Below are 21,549 nucleotides of genomic sequence, written 5' to 3' on the forward strand. Positions count from 1 at the left end.
ATACATCTATCTTCTTTCAACTGAATTCTGAGAGCTGCGCTGACCCCAATACCTCTGCTTGCTATGCTTGATGGAGCCTGAATCCCAGGAGAAAGAGCAGGACTGATTCTTAGAAGGGCCAGAGGGGGGCACATAGTGTTATTTTTCTTTCCTAGAGTCCTGGGAGTGAGTATTCAGAGGGTGGGCACGGGTGAGACAGGGGAAATTGTTTGAATGTTGTTTTAATTCTGATCTATCTGTTTTCAGCGTGAGCTTCGACTTGCGCGATTTCTGTTTTTATTATTGAAATGCAATAAAACAGATTTGAATCAAAAATGGCTTTCTATTCTGTACATTTACAAATTGTGGAGTGCTTATTTGGAATATGCAAAATCTTTTGCAAATCTTTCAAGACTGCTTTCTGATAAATCCCAATAGATGTATTTATTATAGGAGCTTCTTGTCTACTCTTTTGCTTAAACTTCACATCTTTGTCTGATATTTTTAAGTTGTTGAAGAAACACCCTTACCACTGTACTTTATGGACCAATTTGTATAGCTGTATTTTAGTTTCAAACAGATTAGTAATTTGCATTGGAACAAATGAGAATCCTTTCTACAGTACATTTAACCTAGTCTTAGTCATTTTTATTTCAAGCCTATAAAGCAGCACAAGCTGTTTCACTGCAAAAGAACGATTGTGGGCTTGATAAAAACTTAAAGGGCATACACCCCATACTCTGCTTACCATTGGTTGGTTTATTGCCTCTCTCATTTAATTACTTTTTATTCAATGGTATTCTGTGTCCAAGCTTGTCCATCTTGTGTGTATCTCCCCTACAGAACAGCCTATTTACCACCTCTCTGATTGCCCAGCTTCTATCTTTCCGGTGCTAGTTTTAGGGAACTACTTTTTTATTTTCCCTACATGAGAGTGCATGTGTTTTCCAGGTCTCTCACTTGTGTACTTCCTCCCACTCCCACACCAATTATTGCCGCGGAAGACTCCGTTATCCTCTCTCTGTTGTTTTGCAAGCTTTGCCTCATGTGCAGCTCCCCATACCAAACTTCCTCCTCTGAACTCCAAATCCTTGGTAGCCTGAAAAGCAGCCTCCTGCTCGAGTCTCCATAATCACGGAACCGACGATTTTGTGAGTTCTCAGAGAGGCTGTGTCAGGGTAGTGAGGTCTCTGAGGAACGGGCCCCAATAATTGACCATGCCTCAGAAACTTTGTACTTCTGCAACAGATGCAGGTGCTGGTGCTTCTTTGATGTCTCAGTCTTTATTGGGGTCTGGAATCACTCCTCTGACAAGAATACGTATCCGAAAAAGTGTAACTTTTGCTTCCGGAATTTGCACTTCTTGTGATGTAGAGTTAGACCTGACTCCTGGATCCTTTGGAGCACCCTCTTCAATCTTGCATTGTGTTCTGGCATGGTCTTTGCGTAGATTAAAATGTCATCACTTACATTTACAACACCTGGGAGGTCAACCAGATGTTCCTGAATAGGAGTTTGAAACACTTCAGCGGCACTGGAGTTGTCAAAGCTCAAACGTTTGTAGCTCCACGAACCAACATGGGTTGAAAAAGTTACAATGGAGCAAGATTCCTCATCCAGGATGAGCTGGTGATATTCTGAACGTAGATCAAGGTTTGAAAACCAACTCGCTCTGCTGAGTTCACCAATCAGGTCATCTATAGTAGGTTTCAAGTGTCTCTCCCTCTTTATCGCGACCCTGGGATGCACATGCCCACGCATATCCGCACGTCAGCAGGCTGTCTAGGTTTTTGTGTCAACACAATCGGTGATTCCCACGGTGTTGGTCCCATTACTTTCGCAATGATACCTGCCGTCTCAAGCTTGTCCAATTCCTTCTCTACCAGAGGTCCCAAATGAAACACAATGCATCGATATCGGGTGAGAGCTATTGGCCTCACAGACGGGTCAATGTAAAGGTGGATCTCCTTGCCCTTCAGGCACCCAATTCATTCAAAGACTGTGGCAAATTCGCTGAGGATGTGAGCTATAGCTTCCTGATATATGTCAAAAGCAAAGCTTATAATGCCAAGATCTTCAGCCGCAGACAGCCTAGGAGCATTCCATGGCTTTCCTCTGCAACATATATATAGGACTCGACCGAGTGGGACCCATACAATATTGTAGCCTTAAACTTGCCTCGCATAACAAGGGGTTTATCTTGGCCATAGGTGAACACCTTGATCGTTGCGGGGTACACTTGAGGGGCTGATCTCATGGTGTGGTAGGCTTTGGCAGACATGATATTAACGGTTGCCCCAGTATCTACCACAGCAGTGGTGATGTGATTTCCCATTGCGGCAGGTGCTGTGTGGTTTGAGCCGCACTGACGATGGTGAAAACAGAGTGAATGGTGTGTACTCCAGTTTTGTCATCATCCATATCACTGCCTCTCTCCTTAACTTCTGTGATAGAGTTGACAGTGATGAGCTGCCCCCACTCTTTTCCTGACCGGTAGACTGCCATTAAATGATTGAATTTTCCAAACCCTGCGCACTTTTATTCTCTGGTGAGGCATTCCAAGGGGCGATGACTGTTTTCCCAGCAGTATCCACAGGTCCGAGGTTTAGTACCATCTCTCCTACCTTGTGTAGCATTGGAGTGTTGAGTCATACTGTTGAGTGGTTCGGTCTTCACTGGGTTCTGTAGGAACGCTTCTATATGAGCCAAGCAGGCCCTGGAGAGTTCATTCATCCTACCTAGAATCAGGATGTCCAGTAGAGACTTTCTGGACTCTTCTAGTATTCGCTTCCAGAGTTTAGAGGATGCACATCCCTGAATGATCTGCCCTCTTATTTTCACATTTACATAATTAAAGCCAAACATGCTGGCAAGTTTCTTCAGGCAAGCATGAAAGATGTTGATTGATTCCTCTGCCTGCTGTCTTGCTAGGCGAAACACAAACCTCTCATAGTCCTGGTTCGACATTTCTTCACAATACACAATCAGAGCTGTTATACGGGTAAGGTGCATCTTGGGAGCTGCTTCATTAATTAATTTTAAGATTTTTAAAATCTCTCTTCCTCTAGGTGAAGGACCAGCACCCTCTTTTGTGCATTGTCGACTTTAGTTGCTTTAAAGAACAGCAGCACTCTCTCTACCCATTCTTTCCACTTAAAAGGGTTGTGCCGACGGAATATAAATTATAGAAATTTGACTTTTTGTGTTTATGGAAATATATTTTATGTTGATTTATTTGATATATATATGAAATACATTTTTTGTCAATTAAGGATAGGAAAAATTAAATCTTTGCTTACTAATGTTTAACATGTTCCTTACTATTACTTACATTGGAGTGGGAATAGTAGTTCTTATTCCACGACATTTCAACACTTTCCCTACTGTTGCTTATTTTGGAAATCTAACTCCTCCAGAGCCCAACACTTTCCCTACTGTTGTGTAGACTGGAGTGAAATAGTAATTCTGATCCCTAAAAGTCAAACCTTTTTCCTGCTGTTGTGTAGACTGGAGAGGGAATGGAAATTCTAAACGCTCAAAGTAAATAATGATCCTGCTGTTTCATGCATTGGAATGAGATAGTCTAGTCTAGGGGATGCCGCCAAAGCAGCATTTGAGAAACAAAGGTTACCATGAGGCCCCTGAAGGAAAGAGGCAAACTAAACATGCCCTAGCCATGGTACCAATGTGTGTATTTTTTCCGTCTGTAATACTGTTATGTTGTGAGAGCTTCCGGTGCTCCAGCGGGAGGTTCACAGGGTGAGCTTCCACCTGAGTCCCCCTTCCGATGCAATCCTGCAGACGATAAGGTCCTGGGGAGGACCAGTGAGCTCTGATTGAACCACTCCGGTTCAGTACTGGCGCAGCGCGGCTTCAGAAATTCTTCATATACCATCACCTTAACCCAAGGAGCAATTCACGAATTTCTCACCAGTGGGCCCATAACACTACAATATATATTCATTCACACATCTACTCTGCTCCGAGGATTCAGTGAAGACCAAAGGAGAGCCGCGGTGCTATAGCGGAGTGTCTAACCTGAGATTTTATACATCATTTACATCTGCAGTTTTAATTCTACTACCATGGTTTTCTTTAAAGGAAATACTTAAAACATCCCACCGTTTATTTTCGATGGATCAGCTAGTAAAAGTTAACTAAAGAAAAACAAGACCTGTTTAATTCTTTATTTATTTAATTTTTATTTAGAGATTTATTCTCCTAGCATGATCTCTACATTTTACTTGAAAGAAAAATTCAGCTATGCATTAATAATCCTGAAAGAAAGATTACATTTAAAACATTCATTTATTAGCATGACAATTTAGGAAAATAACTCAAAAACATATTACCAAGATGTAGAGACGCAGACATCAGCATAGAACAAAATAGTTCCCAAAGAAACACCTCTCTATCTTTCTCGATGTTCCCCTCCCATAGGACTTCGCACCCATTCAAAAGTTAAAGTTCAGAAAAATGTCAAAGTCCCTGTGCCATAGGAAAAATTGCGCAGACCGACATTATCTCGGGGTGCAAAGATTAAGTTGAAAAGTACGCTTTTTTCATTGTCCAACATGTCCTCTTTTTTACCCTTTTTCACTAACTTATCTATCTAAATTCATAACTCTTATGTCCTAGAGTGTCCGTGATTGGTCAATTTAGAGGTGGATGAGCATCACCTCATCGCCTTACTGTTCATTTTGTTTCGAGTCATCATTATAACAGAAAAAATAGTAGTGCCATTGTTCATGTTCAACTTCCTTTGAAGTGTCCTTTAAATTGTTATTCAATGCCCCATTCCCACGGATTAACTTGCTGACTTTCATAAAATTTGGCATCTGCTCCATACTGCAGGCCTCGCTGTCCTTGACCCATACTGCACAGGCACTTCCAGTTGGCGCATGAGTACTTAGACCGCCAATTGGAGTCACAGTCAGCTTCCATTTTCTTTTGGTCACATAGGCCTCAATTTAGGAACTATTATATAAACAAACACAAATAAACGTACATTTACTAAATAAAGCCCTTCTGTTTACCTCCCCCCTTCCCAATAATATCCCAGTTAGTATTTACCTAGCTTTAAGCAACACATATGCGTGATTTTACTTACCAATCTTTATGATTTATGCCACAAATAGACAAAAAGCACATTCATGCAATTTTCAATTAGATTACGACAAATGCGTACCCTTTATGACGTGATACATGACAAATTAGTGAATTATACTTGGGAATTACATGCAAATTAATATCCCACGTGCTGTGTGCATTCTATTCTATGTTGGTTAATTTCAAAACCACACATTTAGTACACATTACTGTTATGGAAAGTTATTTTCACAATGGGTATAAAAAAAATGTTGTTTCCACCTTTCTCCATCAGTAACTTGTCCAGAGAAACGAACAATGCTGGTTTGGCAGTCAGTGTCCGATGGCCACAGAGACGGATGCAGCCCTCAAGATGGCAGAGGATGGTTGTGACTAGGAGACCCATCAGCATCGGAAACCTGCTGCCGATAGAGGCCTTAGCCTGAGACTAGCGGCAGGAGCGATGGAGTCGGGAGAGCGCCCCCTCAGGGGTGCCTGGAGTACAGTCCCTGTGGCGTGGAGGTCGGGATCCAGTAACGCTTTGGGTGCTTGAGCCCATCAGGAGGCCAGACTTTGTAGCACGGATCCGCCTGTCCCTATGGCTGTCACCAGCTTGGGGAGCCCTCCAGGCCCAAGATTGCCACCCATGAGTGCTGGCTGAACGAGCACTGCAAGAACCCCATCACTGGCAAGAAGACCATGCTCTGTAAATATGTAATATATTATTATCCAACTCAAATCGCTTTAACTCTTTTTACAAAGCAATCTTGAGTGAATTTTCAACTTGTATATATGTAACTCTAACCACTAATATCTGTAGTAGACATGTCCTTACTACCATTCTTATGTGATTTTAGAGTTTATCTCTGTGTGTATGTTATGTTATTCATGTACTCCGAAGTCCTTATGTAATGTAACCGGTTCTATTGTAAAGCGCTCTGACACCTTCGGGTAAAGTTCGCGCTATATAAAAACGCATAAATAAATAAAGATCCTGCAATGCAAACACACCCTCACAAGCAAAACTGATCATTTAAAAAGCTTAATTAATAGCTGAACGAAAAGGAAAATGTAAACAAGTCAGAACTACAGAGTGAGAAAGGATGTTAGAAAGCTTGTACAGCAGTGCAGTGTGCGTGCAGGTTATGGCTGCATTGTGCGGTGTTAACACGTTATTCTGTTCCAAGTGAGACAAAGACGAGATAATGCAAAATGGAGTCGAACTATTTGACCAAAAAGTATTCCAGTAAAGGCCCCGTTTTACTTTTTTTGAAAGACTCAGACAAAGTCTAAATGTTACCTTTCGTCGAGGAACCGCATAAATTGCGAACAATGCAGCTTCAATCCAATCAATTCAGCCATGCTACTTTATTACAAGCACAATAATCCAGCGAACCTTTCTTTAAAATATGAAACATTAGAGCGCCCTCTAACGTTGAAACAGGGCAAATGTGTTTAAAGATGTTAACCAGGAGTTTTCGCGGAGACTTAAAATGAATTTAGGGTGGTTTACATTTGCTTTTTTTCTGCCGAATCCCCACCGTCTTGAGCTGGTGGGGGTATGCCAGGCTGAGTATGGTGGCACATGTAAGGAGAGAGTGGAAGCTTGAAGCGTCGGAGACTGAGAACCACTTCACCCCCGCTGACTGGGGAAATTGCTCAATCCACTTGGCAAACGTACTTTTAAGGAAACCGCGCCCTTACGATTGTCAATGATGATACGTCCTCGCCACAACAGCTGTTCTTTGTGTTCTCGGATGGTCTGCTGCTGGAGCGCACAGCATTGCTATGTTAGCATCAATCCCCAAAACACGAAAGGGTTCTTTTCATGGGGAGGTTTGATATTAGACACATCGATCAAAGCGACCTAATACATGTAACGCAAATCCAGAAGATGTTTTGTAGGTGGGGTTCGGAGGTGTTGTGGACTGGCGAGGTAGGTCGAGTTCTGAGCATATGGCTATTTTCGAAACATACATTTTTTTAGTAAAGATAATGTATTTTGGCCACTTGCGAGCATTTATCTGCATTTTTCAGATGAGCTATATAGCACGTTGGTTACATGCATCATTTTGTACATTTGACCAGTGATTCCATGTTTAAATATCAATGAATATTGCCTGATTTCCAAGATCAAGCAATATGATCAAATCAAGTTTACAATGAGATCATCACAATTTCTCAACCAACTTCTCAGAGCTGAAAAGCAAGACTCCAGGTAGTATTCTGCTATCTGGATACTCTCCGGGGAAAATGTCCTGCTACCACTTGCAGTGTGGGGTGCAGGGGAAGAGGGGTGGGTTGGGGAGGTAAGGGGGGTTTGGGGTGGGGTGATTTGTAGGCTGCGATCTTAAGAGGTCTCTGAAGCTCTTTCTCGTGTGCTGGAAAAAGAAGAGTGCTATTACCACTGCCTCCCTCTGCCTAGACAAAGCTCAAATATGTGATGGTTAATCTCTGCCTTGCGACACAACAGCATGGGTAGGGCCCTCGTCCTTCCTTGGCTACAACTAGCTGTCCATTCCTCAAATGCCTCTATGTATCTAAGTAAGCAAACTTTGAAGCTTAAGCCAACTGTAAAGAGAGGGGCACAGTAAAATGAAGATCACCAATAAGCCAAGAATCACAACGTTGGTCTTGGTGGCACCATTCAATAACTTGAAACAGGTGCATTTGATCTTTAGATAGCTGTTATTACTGAATATTAGGAACCAAGACACATTTATTGTTTCATAATATGTTCTATATCCCTTTGTGACACTGAATGCAGCATCTCTGAAGAGCTGAGGTTCATAGTCAGAAACAACAATTAAAGAATGTTCCTTTATCCTTCCAGTTCAACAGACTGGGGCAATGGGGGCTTCGATAAAAGATGATTTAGCTGCACAAAGCTCTTCAAAGTAAGCTTCTGATGGGATTGCTTTCCTTTTACCTTTCTGGCAATGAGACATACACCCATAACAATATTTTTAGATATGTTTTATAATGAGTTTAAAAGGTCACAGCTTATGTCAAACATCTGGATGTGACTTCTCATGGAAACTCTTGGGACCTGAATAGCTCCAGGGTAAGCCATTATTATAAAGTCTTTCAACATTTGAGAACTACCTGGAAAATTAGCGTTTTTAAATGTATGTATGTGTGGGTATTTGTATAGCACAAATCTAGCTTAGAAGCAACGGAGCACTGTGCAAAGGCCAAGGCCAAAGGGTAAGATTCATATTTGTTACAGAGAGGAAGGTGACAGCTGTGATACTTTTGCGCCTTTTGCTTATTTCTGAATTGCAGGAGAAAGGGAGAAAATTAGATTTTGGCGAAAATACTACTCCAAATCCGGTGGGTGTTGACGAACACGCCCTGCCTTCAGTTTTATTTTTCCAGCACATTTCTGTCTGAAGTCTGATCGTATCCTGGATCCAGGTAACACATTGTATATCTAAGGTGAAAACTTTCTTGGCCAGATATATCAGGTTATCATTTTTTTCCCCTTTTAAGTGGGTTAGCTGCTCTTAAACATGGTGTGAGCATGCAGGGCGGGGGCAATCTAGATCCTTAAATGTTGGTGATGTGGCTGAATTTCTTCAAGCGATGGAGAAGAGAAGCTGTAGCATGTGGGATGTCTTTGAAGTTTTGCTGGAGTGGAATAAGGAGGCTCTTGAGGACAACACTGCTTTCATCTAGGCGGAAGAAGACTAGGTCATGCACTGTTCTGAATTAGGTGTCTGAAGGAAGTAATTCACTTTTTGCAGGATTGAGACCTGGCAAATTGCCTTGGTTTTCCTGGCAATGTTTTTCAGGTGAAGTCTGTGTTGATGGTGAATCCTAGGAATGGTTTGTCAGCTGACAGGAGAAGCCATCTGTGCTCATGTTGAATAGCCATGCTTATATCTGTAAGCTCAAAGGTTCCCTGAACATGCTTGTGCAAAACAAACTTAGTACAATTATGAGAGAAAAGGAGGGAAAAGAGACATTGTTCATCCCCTATTTCGTGTGGTTCCAGGATCTATTGTACTTTTTGTGCGGTCCTTCGTACAGAGCCTTAGCTTAGCCAACACGTGTTTTGGCGCTACCATTTAGTACCCAGCGACTTCTCCAGGGCTAAATTCCTACTACCCCATGTTCTTTCATTTCATCGAATGTTGCAAGGCTAAGAAAAGTGCTGAAAAACAGATGCACTTTGACCTTTATCTCGAATTGGGATATGTTATGCCTAAAGGAAACATGGAGGGTCACACCTCTGCCAATCAATTGACACCATGAATATGTATCCCTGCAGTTAAATCAAATTAGTTTGGTATATCATCAGGCAGCCTCTGTGTATATGTTTACACTTTGACAAAAACCAACATTATTTTGATAGAGCAGCCATGTATATTGTTGCAGGCAGTTATTTTAAATCACTGTATTTTCTACAGTAAAATAATTTTCATTATTTTAATTCATGTTTTATTGAGTGTAAACAAAGGTGATCGAAGAGGGAAAAGTCCGACTTTCAGCAAAACAACTGAGGTTTTTGTGTATCAATACTCTAATTGTGAAGTTATCATAACTGGTGATTTCAATCTCAATCTTAATCTACTGGATAAAGTTAATGACTCCTCACCCAGCATAGTCCATAATATTAAATTGCTAGATCAGAATACTCAAGAAGGCCTGAAAATAACCATTGTTGTCAATCCTTCAACCTTCATTCTTTATCATTCAGAGTTGCATTTAAAATGACTTCAGCAGACACATATCACACCACTACTATTGTTGTCCGTCCATTAGATTATATATTTCTTTCTCTGTTGTTACTTTCCACAGATTTTACCATTCTGCAGAGGAATGAAACTGATAATTTGCCCCTTAATTTAGTCAATGACTTCTTTTTAAATTGGGCGGAATGCAATAAAGCGGTAGAAAATGTGGAAAATAACAGGTAAAGTGAAGAGGTGTAAATAGAAACCAGTCTGTATAAAGAAATTAGAAGAGTGGCATAATCTCATAAAAAGACACAGCTATTTGACAGTTTACTTTTCCTGAATCATTCCCAGTCACTCTGTGAATTGGTTATTAAATTATCGATACTCTGACCAGTAAAAGAAAACAAAGACCAAGGGTTACATAAGGAAGGCTTGGAGGATTACACCTACCCTAAAATCACTTAGCTCTGAGATTAGACCACCTCATAATTACAAAAAAGAATTAGTTAAATCTCTCAAGCCATTTTCAGTCTCTGTAGAAGGATATATCACAGATTATTGTAGGAAGAGAAAAAGCATTATATTGATCAACAGTGATCACTAATATATTTGTTTTCAAGGCAGAGGGACGGGGCCATATTTTGGAAATGTGTAAACAACCTTGATGACCGTAAGGCTCACAGAAATGATTTATGCCTACTAGATCGGGAAAAACACAGCACTACTCATTATTACACAGCCGATATCACCCAATTACTATTAATACAAATGCTTATGTTCATAAAACTGAATAGATTCTAATTAACCCACCCCCTCCAATGATTTGTTTTCAAAACCACAGATTTGGCACATAAGTCAATTAGATCCAACAGCACTTCAGACCAGTATGGGATTCCAGGCTCTTTATTTAAATCTAATATCGATAACCAGTTTCACTGGTTATTCCAGCTGTATCATGCAAGCATTTCAACAGGCACACATGCTAGATTCTTGGCGTGAGTTTATTCTACACCCTTTTCATAAGAAGGGAGAAAGATCTGATTCTGCTATTGCTCAATCACGCTTTTACATATGGAGATGAAGGCGTGTGCCATGATCCTCTTGGAAGAATATTAATTCAATTCTTTCAAACAGAGTTTAGATCTAATTGCAATGCCACAGATTGCAATCTGATCCTGAACTATATGGCTCATAATGCTACTCTTACATAAAGCCCCAGTATTTGCTTGTTTTAATGATTCTACTGCTGCATTTGACAGGGTGGACTTTCAAATCCTAAGGGGTGGGACATGGGACATGGGGTATTCCCCCTGTCCCACTAACAGCTATTAGTTCCTAGTACTCTGACATCTGGTTAAGAGTTAAATTTGGAAACAGTCATGTGGTTTCAGACCACATATACTCAAACAGAGAGCTCCAATAAGGATGTTTCTTGGCTCCTTTAATATTAAGTCTTTACTTAGCAAAAATTGGCAAAGCACTTTCCACAGCCGGTTGTATGTCGGAACAATGAGTTCCACAACCCTGCCTACCTTTACAACGCCGTCTCTACAACAACCGCGCTTAACGACAAATGGCTTTACCGCGAATGTTTGTGGTAAAGGCATGGCTGGTAAACGACTATCCATGGCTAAGGTTACCGCCCACCTCCCTCTCCACCTGAACCCTAAATACACCCCCAACCTCCTAAAAACGACCCTAAACCTTCTAAGAACTACTCAAACTCCCCCAAAGCCCACCCCTAAAAACTACTCTGAACCCCTCCCACCTCCTAAAAACTACCCTGAACCTCCCCACCCCCTAAAAACGACTCTGAACCCCTCCCACCCCTTAAAAACTACCCCAAACCCCCACCCCTAAAACTACCCCAAACCCCTACCCCTAAAGACTACCCCAAACCTCCACCCCCTAAAAACTACCCTGAACTACCCCACCCCCTAAAATCTACCTCAAACCCCTCCACCTCTAAAAACTACCCCGAACCCCCACCCTTAAACACTACCCTGAACCCCACCCCCTTAAAACTACTCCAGCCCACCCCCTGAAAATCACCCTGGAACCCCACTTACCTGTCCTCTTCGCTTTTCGGCGCTCCTCTCTCCCCGCCCATCCCGAACACTAGACTGACTTTGCCTTAACAACGCACATGCCATTTATCTTTTAACCGCCCAACTAACAGTGCACCATTTTTGATTACCTAAAGCCTAAAGTATTTAGAGCTAGTGTGTTTTTACTCGTATTTTACTTATGCAGGGCGAGTGTGTTTTTACTCATTTTTTTTACTTTACCGCAATCTGCCTACACACACTTCCTCTCCAACTGAGACCCCGTTCCGCAGAGGCTATTAATGCCGATTGAGCGGAGGGTCGTTAGCTCCTCCCACTCCCTTCTGGTGACAGCCTCTCTTCCATCGGGAAAATAAGTTGACGGGCTAGTCCTAAGTCATGGGTACTCACAAACTTTCTCTCGGGGGCCAAATTTACAGTGTGGTTTGTGTCCGAGGGCCGCACCGGTGGGGGTGGGTCAGTGGGGGAGGGGGCGGGGCTAGAGCAACAAAAAAACTGTGACCGTGAGGTTTAACACAGGTCCCTGCAGCGGACGCCTTCGTCCACTGAGCCACCAGACCCAGCATACACATATCTCCCTCTCTCTCTCCATCTCTCTCTCTCCCCCTCTCTCTGCCTCCCTCGCTCCATCCCACAATCTCCCTCTCTGTCTCCCTCTGTCTCACTCACTCTGACTGTCTCACTCCTCTCACTCCCTCATTCTCCCTATCTCTCCCTCACTCTGTCTCACTCCCTCTATCTCCCTCCCTCTCCCCCTCTCTCCCTATCTCTCCCTCACTCTGACTGTCTCACTCCCTCTCCCTATATCCCTCCCTCTCCTTCCCCTACCTTCTTCCTCCCTCTCCCGTCCCTCTCCTTTCATCTCCTTTCCTCCCTCACCCTCACTCCCCTTCCCCCTCATCCCCCTCTCCCTTCCTCACTCCCCTTCCCTCACTCCGTCCCTCACTCCCCTTCCCTCACTCCCTCCCTCACTCCCCTTCCCTCACTCCCTGCCTCCCCTTCCCTCACTCCCCTTCCCTCATTCACTTCCCTTCCCTCATTCACTCCCCTTCCCTCACTCCCCTTCCCTCACTCCCCTTCCCGGTACGGTGAGGTGTTAGCCGGATGCTTTTTCACATCTCTCCACCCTCAGATGCCTTCACTCTCCCGCGAAATGTCTCTTGAGAATCCCTCCCCATCCAGGACATAGCTCTTTCTCGCTGTTGCCCTTCCTGTGAGGGTCTTCAGAAGATGAAACCACCCCTCCAAGGAAAAGTTTCTCCCCGGAGCATTTCTAGGGAGGGGTTCAGCAGACCGCCCCCTCTCCCCCCCACTTGTATTCACCATTAAGGTTGTGACGAGAACCCCGCTCACTCCACGGGGGTGGTCTCTCCGGCTCACCTCGGGTGGCTGTCTTCATCTCAGATCCCTCCCCCTCTTGATCACTAGGAGACTGCTGCTTCTTTTTCATCTTTATTTAAATCAAGATGTATGTCTTCCTTAGCTGCTTCCGACACCTTTCAAACACCCCACTTCACGAGCTACTTATAATTCCTTCTTCTGTGTGACAGTTTTGTGGCCACGCTTCCAGGATGTTGCACAACACAGACTTCCCTGTTACTTAATAGGCTGCTTCCTCCATTCTAACCCTACCTTCTGGACACAATCAGTAATTAAAATGCGTAGAAGTAGAGCCCCGAGTTAGAAAAAAAAAACAATAGTTTACAGAAATACTGGAGGAAAGCACTCTGTCACTCTCTGTCTCCCTCCCACCTGTCTGCCCTCTCCCCCCCTTCCCTCTCCCCCCTCTCCCTCCCTCTGCCACCTCGCCTGGCGTGCGTGTGTGTCAGCCGGGGCTGAGACAGCTTCCTACCGCACCAGAGTACTTAACAGGTCTTTAAAAGACCACTTACTTGTTAATGGGGCTTTGTTGTTCTTTAGCCCATTCTTAGAGCACCTGCAGCTCCACTCTGACCTTCGCTGGAATCGCCCGGCCCCATAGAGCGCTGCTGCAACCGGCAGTGTTTGCGGACACAGGACACTCTTACATATTTCTCAATAACACTGGTAGGATATCTGCAAGGTCCGCGGGCCGCCAGGGAAGGCTTGCCGGGCCGCTGGCGGCCCGCGGGCCGTACTATGAGTACCCCTGTCCTAAGTGGAGAATGCAGAGCTGGCCGTGAAGCGGACACGCGCAGCGGGCGCGCCACTGGCAAGCCCATCTGTGCCCGTCCGTGGCCGGGCAGGGCCCGGGGATATACACTATGCCCCTTTACAGCCAGACCAGCACTAACATTATTCAATGAGTCCACTGAGGGCACTAGAAAGGCCTCTGGCCGGGTCCTGTTACCATTCACTGCGGGTAAATGAGGAAACCCCACATTGTACTAGCTGCCCCTTTGGATTCAAGACAAGTAACCCAATATTTCCGCAAGATACAAGGAAGCTCGTCCTTGTGAGCTGTAGGTCACTCGCCAAACACAAAATTGAAATCTATGATTTCCTCACAGACCATCAACCCAATTCCATGATTCTCTCTGAAACCTGACTTAGTGCAGACTCAGCCCCCGACCTACTTGAAACACTTCCCAATGACTATGGCATGCTCAGACTAGACCGTCCCCCAAGACGCGGAGGTGAAATAGCCATCATCTTCCGCCTATCCCTTAATGCACTCTACACAAAGTCCAAATAGAAAGTGCAGAGGCAGCCCATTTCTTCTTGAAAAAGGCTAATGACCTTATCATGAGGGTCTCTTAATTTACCACCCACCTGGGTCCCTAACCAATTTTATTACTAACCTTGTGGAAGTGACCACCCAATTTGCCATTCAATACATTAATTTTACAGTTCTAGGTGATCTAAACCTGCATATGGAGGATCACCTAATGACGGAGGCGCAAGCCTTACGCAAGGAACTGGCCTGCCTACAATTAGAACTTAAATCTACAGCACCAACTCACCATACTGGCCATTTGTTAGATCCCATTTTCTCGAACCTACAGGGCTGGTGGTCGAGTCACTGACCCCCATCCCTTGGTCTGATCACCAGCTCATAGTATTCCATATTCCTCTACCTAAACCACAACCCTCAAATAAAAGCAACTCTGACTTCCCACATAGGAAATGGGCAAGGTTCCATTGTGAGAGTTTCTCCAACGCGCTACAAAAAAACCCTCCTCTACTAGGCTGTGACATTAATACAGCTAACGCCTTAGTAGAGACATGGATTACGGAGGCACTTGATGAGGTGGCACCCTGGACCACTAAGACCCCAAAGAGAGGGTTGAAATCAGCACCCTGGTATAAATGAAGAGCTGCGAATTGCAAAGCAGGGCTGCAAGCGCCTAGAATGCAAATTGAGGGTAGCCTTCTCCAAAGAATCGAAGGAAGCCTGTAACATAGCTCAAAACAAATACCACTCTCAACGAAAAAAGAGACGCAAAGTGTATTATAAGGAGAACATAAAAATGGCAGAAAACGTATCCAAGGAATTGTTTGCAACTCTTAAAGAGATTTCATCTCTCGACAGGACAATGTTCACCCCTACCAGCTCTGGGGAACGGTGCAATAGGATTGCCGATTTTTTCCTACAAAAAATATCCAGTATTTACAACTTCTTCCCTGAAAAAGCACGTAATGTTCTTACTGGATAATATAGGCAACCGACTGAGCCAGGGTTCACCCCACTGTGTGAATTCCACCCCCAACCCACCCCCAAGACAGAGCTCAAGGGGGTGGCTCTAAAATTAAATCTGGCTCCCCTGCCGATCGTGCTGCTCCTAGCAGAATAAGGGAGGGCATAGAACTGATTCTCCCATACATACAACAACTTTTTGATGCATCTTTTAAATGTGGGGAGGTCCCTAAGTCGTGGAAGCACGCGATTGTCATACCTTTAAAGAAAAAACCCTCAGCCAGCCGTGAGCTATTGGACAATCTCCGGCCCATCTCTCTACTTCCCTACATCTCCAAAATCACAGCAAAGGTTGTAAATAAGCAATTAGTGGCTCATACTGACAGACACAAGCTATTTCACCCTACTCAATCAGGTTTTAAAGCATCTTTCTCAACTGAGACAGCACTGCTCTTCGCAACAGAGTCCATACGGAGACAAGTGGACACCGGTCAGACGGTTGGCCCCTCTCCCAGCTGGACCTAAGCACCGCCTTTGATACGGTCTCCACCAAACTTCTCCTTCAGCATCTCCAGGTCTGTATACTAGATGGGGTAGCACTTAAGTGGACCGGAGTTTCCAGGTGGCACAACACCCTTACAGATCAAAAACCCGGCCAGTACTCCTTGGGGTTCCACAAGGTTCTATATTGAGCCCCACCATCTTTAACCTGTACATCGGCCCGTTGGCAGATATTATGGACAAATATAAGATCTCTATGGTGTCATATACTGACGACACCCAGCTTGTGGTAAACCTCGCTCAAAACTCGGGTGAGACACCAACACAGTTCTCTTCTTGTCTCAATGATCTGGCCTCATGGATGTCATACTGCTTAAAATTGAATGGGAGTCATTAGGAAATCTCCCTCTATCTCGGGTTCAGCCTGGTGGTCCCAGAGGCTGGGGTCGGTCCCCTTGCCTAAATCAGAGGTAAAGAATCTTGGAGTGTGGCTCGATCCAAAACTATCCTTCGAAGCCCACTCTAGAAAGGTAGCAGGGAAATGCTTTGGCACACTCAAAATGCTAAGGAAAACCTTAGACGTCCTCCCTGTGTCAGCAAGAAAAACTATAGTCCATGCCCTGGTGACCCCCCAATTGGACTATGGAAACGTTCAGTACCCGGGTGCATCAAAATGTTGGGTGCAACACTTTCAACGAATCCAGAACGCAGCGGCTTGCCTAGTCCTTAATCTACTGAGGCGTGCCTCAATGACAGAAGCCCCTGACTTCCTGCACTGGCTTCCAGTGGAAAAAAGAATTATTTTTAAGGCCATGTGTTTCTGCCACCGAAGTTTACAAGGGAAAGGCCCCAGCTATCTGTGTGATCTTCCAACCCCTTACAATCCTAGATGACAGTTAAGATCAACAGGAGCTCACCTGCTCAAAATACCGAAGATAAATAAAAAGGGCTAGGATGGGAGCACGCTCTTTTGGCTACCTGGCGGCCAACAGCTGGAACACACTCCCAGCTCTGCTAAGAGCAGAGAAATCAGAAACCACCTTTCGAAAAGGTCTGAAAACCCGTCTTTACAAGACTTGGTCAGCTCTCTCCTTTTGTTCCAGCGTGAAACTGCTTCCTAGCGCGGGAACACACCAGGAGGTGTAACCAGGTGCTCTATACAGGCTGTATTATTATTATTATAACATTACCCCAGATGTGTCGTTCTCTTGAATTCAATTAAAGATACACCTGAGTGTGTATGCTATGGTGATTTAAAAAAAGTATAACATTAAATGTATAAATGTTGGGATTCTTGGCTGAACTTAGTGATAAGGAGTTCCAAAAAAGGATCGGCAGGTTTGGTATCACGCTTTACCCTATTTGCCCCCAAAGTACAGCGTACTACATTGACTCTGGTACAATTAGATGAAAATGGTCCAAGGCGCGCAATTTCACAAAGAAATGTGTACTTGTGATTTTTTGTTTTGTTTTGTTATGGTAGCGGGCGCAAGTGGCTCCCTTTTTTCTGCTCGCAAGGTGAGGCTTTTATGACGACGCTCTTTCGCATTCCAAAAACAAGCTGTTTGACGCCCCCACCAAAACCTCCAACAGGTATGAACTGACCACGCTGCCGTCACATTGTAAAGCGAGACACGCGTGGCATAGATATCCTCCTCTTGCCCAGCTTGAAGACATCTGGTCTGAAGACAGCTGTCTGGAAGGACTAGGGACATTCACGTCAGTGGATCTGTGACTTGGGCGGAGCGCTGGCTGCTCTATGCTCTTCACGAGGGGGAAAGCATGTGCCTCTGTCAACAACTGAGCTGCGCTGCCTTCTCCACAACTAGACCTCCCTCAGGATATGCCTTGGCAGTAAGCCACGCAAGATAAGGGGGAGGGGGAGAGATTCGCAGGCTTCATCTAACAAACCGGCCCAGTGCAGTAGGCACTAGAGCAGAAGGTGTCTGGTTCCGCTGCGGGCTTCTACACCGGCAACCAATGGCTGCCATGGAGAGTGGCCTACGGCGACTAGCAATTGGTCGTCGAAATTACCTTTCACGTCTCCGAAGTGGCTGTTAGAGTTTCTGTACACGGGGACTTGTAGTAGTTGACAGCCATTCCCCTTCTAAGAAGAACTACAACGCCCTCAGCCAATCAGTTGCGAGCTTGAGGTGGGGACAGCCAATTCACGGGCGAAGGGCGGAGTTGAGTGCGAGGCTGAGATTGATCGATGGCGGTTGGGGCAGTGAGCGCGAGGCACAGTTACTGTTACAGTCGCTGAAGCTGTAACGCTCCTGCGCGCGCTCCGTATTCGGGCTCCGGTCGCAGTACCGCGTGACCTGGACCGAAGAGGACGGAAGTCCGCGTCCCCTGCTGTCATACTCCTGGCCCGCCGAGCCCTGAATGGACGGGCATGGGGAGAGCGGCCGCCCCCTGCCCCCCCGGCGCTGACCGACGCCCCGGCCCACTCCGCCCGCCGCCGCTGCTGTTCCTTTGGCTTTTCTGGCTTGCGGCAGGTACGTGTACGCTGGGGCCGACTCATGATCCATTACAGTCCCAAACCGCAGTGTTTTTCTCATGTCTAGGTGATGTCCGAGTGTGGTGTTTTAGAGAGGTCGGATGTTCATCCAGGGGAGGAGACTAGGGAGTCCCGGTCAGAGAGCCGGGTTGAAGGCGTCCCGCACCTCCGACAGCAGCAGCCCTGTGTATTGCAGATAGCGGGGTCAGTTCCTCTGTCCTCTGAATGGGGGTGGGGGGTGTTAATCTACTTTGTGGTCCAGTTCTAACGTCTACAGTGTATGCTTACTGATCCCCCTTCACTCCTCCATGAACCTCCAGAGCAGGGATCCAGAACCACCGCCGTTAAAAGGCCTCTGTGCTCAGCTGTGGCAGAGCCCTGCCCTTCCGTTATAGGAGCAGCACTTTGGTCGATCCCAGGGCTGAAAAGTGTTTTGACGGTGCTTTCAACTGCTGATCAATGATGTATATGGCCAGCAGTCTATGTGTTTGGAATTCCTTGGCTTCCTACCAAGGACTCGTGTTAGAAAACATGTGGATCCAAGGTATGAACCTCGTTGCCAAAAGTCACATGAGTCTCGCAGAGAGCGAGCCTAAACTCCGATGTGTGAGACATGAAGTCTTAGGGTAATGAGGTGAAAAGTAGATCAAGTGAGTTCCTGACACCTCCGAGGCTCTTCAGCACTCTACACATACACACATTTGGGCTTGTGGTGATAATTTTCAGCATGTTTTAAGTTCTTTTGCAAAAATGCGCTTTCCCCTCTGGTATGTTGTGTGTGTTTTTTTTTTTTTTTTTTTTTTTTTTTTTTTAGAAATGCGATTACTTTATAACTCGTTCGAGGTCTAGGTTTGACTTGATGGTTGGCAGGTCGAGGATTCCCCCTGCCCAGAAATGTTGATCCTAGCGAAATCGCCTATTTTTTAAAAATCTGCTGACTTAGTGCATGCAAATACGCTTTAGCCTTCATTTTAATTGTTTACATTTGCTAAGAGAGAGTACGAATGTTTGGACGTTTGATCCGTGATTGCAAACCATGACTTACTTGCATACCTGATTTATTTTCATTCGAGAGCTGAAGTAGGACCAACGAGCTGCTATAGGGCTGACTGAGTACGAGCGAATCGCAGTCAAACATTGGTGACGAGCTGGTACCAATAAGGCAATGGAGAGTAACAGAAATGGTTCGCAATCGAATGTTTTATTATCCACTTATTCCACATTTCCTAATGCCTTGCATGCTGCTGGTCAAGCACGTCACATGAGTGGACACAAAGCTTGGTAGGGCTGTATTTTCATGTTGCTGTCATGTTGAGCATGGCGAGCAACACAAAATGGTCGATAAAGTACTATTTGGTGTACTGCTATTTACTATAGTTTTCTTAGTTGCAAGCTGTCAAAACATCGACCAACTCTGACCCTAACCGTTACTGCAAAAAAATAAAAAATCTGTTGCTTTTATTGGTTAAATCTCTCCTTCCCCCATGGTAATCTTCCAGTACTCCATAGTAGATTCGATTTTAGGGAACTTTCCCCACATACGTGTGGTCACCGGAAGGGTTTTCTCCCACGATGCCTCATGTGCCGAGGATGCCCTAAGAGGCCCTTGGCGCATTGCATGAACGGCTCTTTTCAAGGGCTTTCTGCGGTTGGGCTTGTTGTCTGTCTGTTCTTCCCTGCGATCCTGTCCGGAGGTTTTCAGTATTGACCCCGTAACAGTCAAGTCAGTGCGTGCATCGCTATCAAATATTCACTAAACCCAATTATTCCTTGGTCCGTGGTGTAAAGACTTCCTTCCTGGAGTGGAACGTTGGCAGACTGAGTCAAACTGGCCCACAGCTACCCTGGACTGTAGGCTTAAGGTCCTCCTGCCCATACACCTAAACCTCGGCAGCTGGGCGTGGATACAAATGGAAAAGGAGGCATTCTTATAACGTTAACCCATGTGCGTAAATGGTGTTTATTTTAAGCTCCTTGTTCTACCGGATTGAACATCCAACTGGAAGCATCTTCAAGGTATGCCATCTACATTGCTGGCGCATCTGTCTTGTAGCAACGATTGTATATGTATGTATGTATATATGTATGTATTTGCAAACCCTTATTTGAAAGTCGGAGTAGTAGTTAGTTGTTTTGGAATTAGAAATGTTATTTTAATGTTGAACCTTAGGAAGTAATAAAGGGTGTATTTTGAGCTAGGGTACACTTTTTTATTTATTTTGCACATTAACATATTTTCTACGTTCTCATGTTGCCAATTTGGGAATTAGTGTATCGACTATGCAGTGCTTTCCCTTTCGACACTGAATACCTGGTAGTGATGGCGTGTTCCACCAATGCAGTGAGCTTTACACTTGGCAGCTGTCTCTTAGACTCCGTATTCACTAATGGCTCCCTATCGACTCGAGAATTAGCTGACATACGCCCCTCACACACGGGGTCCTAATGAGCCCCCATCATAACGCAACATCCATATTAAGCGTCCTGCCCTCCCAAACCTTTCCTTACACATTCACTTATTCCCCCTCCCACCCCTTCAAGTGCTCTGGGTCTCCTAACCATGCTGCAGCTCAAACAGTTCTTTGAATCCAGAGACCTAACCTAATGCAAGATATCTAAAAAAAAAATATGAAACTACAATCTGACAGTCGTCACTGAAGCCATGTTATCTTCAGAAAACATAGTCATATATTCTGTATAGTCATACATTCTGGTCGTTGTGCTACAGTTTAACTTGCAGAGCTCTATCATTCACTCTGTGTTCTGCTCTATCCATTCCAGTATGCTGGCGAAAAAGGCTAGTTTGTCTGCCCAGCCTCGACTATCGTCCTTCGCGGGTTCTAGGCTCCGAAAAATCCATCGCGTTTACATGCTTTATTCCATGCCACCATTTCAATCGACAAATTTCACTAGCTTCACTAGTCGTGTGTAATCGGACCAGTGTGCTCTTGTTCAGTACGGATCACATACATTTAACGTAGAGTATTGCATGGTATTTATGGTTGTCATTTTCTATTTTGATCACAATAACTGATATTTTACATTTTGAAATTACGCTTTGGAGGCTTTTTTGTTTACTAATAATGGTCTACACAAACTAGTTATCCGCAAGCAGGA

At 44.7% G+C, this 21,549-nt stretch overlaps 1 protein-coding gene across 1 annotated transcript in view; it reads left to right on the forward strand.

The window, feature by feature from the left end:
- Positions 1–18,115: 18,115 nt before the first annotated feature.
- RGMB (repulsive guidance molecule BMP co-receptor b) overlaps positions 18,116–21,549 on the forward strand; it is a 45,274-nt gene continuing 41,840 nt past the window's right edge. The window contains exon 1 of the mRNA XM_086960962.1: positions 18,116–18,430. Within this exon, the coding sequence (XP_086817088.1) occupies positions 18,328–18,430 (103 nt within the window). The 5' untranslated portion in view covers positions 18,116–18,327. The remainder of the gene's footprint in view (positions 18,431–21,549) is intronic.

The sequence above is a fragment of the Lissotriton vulgaris genome, chromosome 3_1 (genome assembly GCF_964263255.1).
Source record: "Lissotriton vulgaris chromosome 3_1, aLisVul1.2, whole genome shotgun sequence".
Classification (NCBI taxonomy): domain Eukaryota; kingdom Metazoa; phylum Chordata; class Amphibia; order Caudata; family Salamandridae; genus Lissotriton; species Lissotriton vulgaris.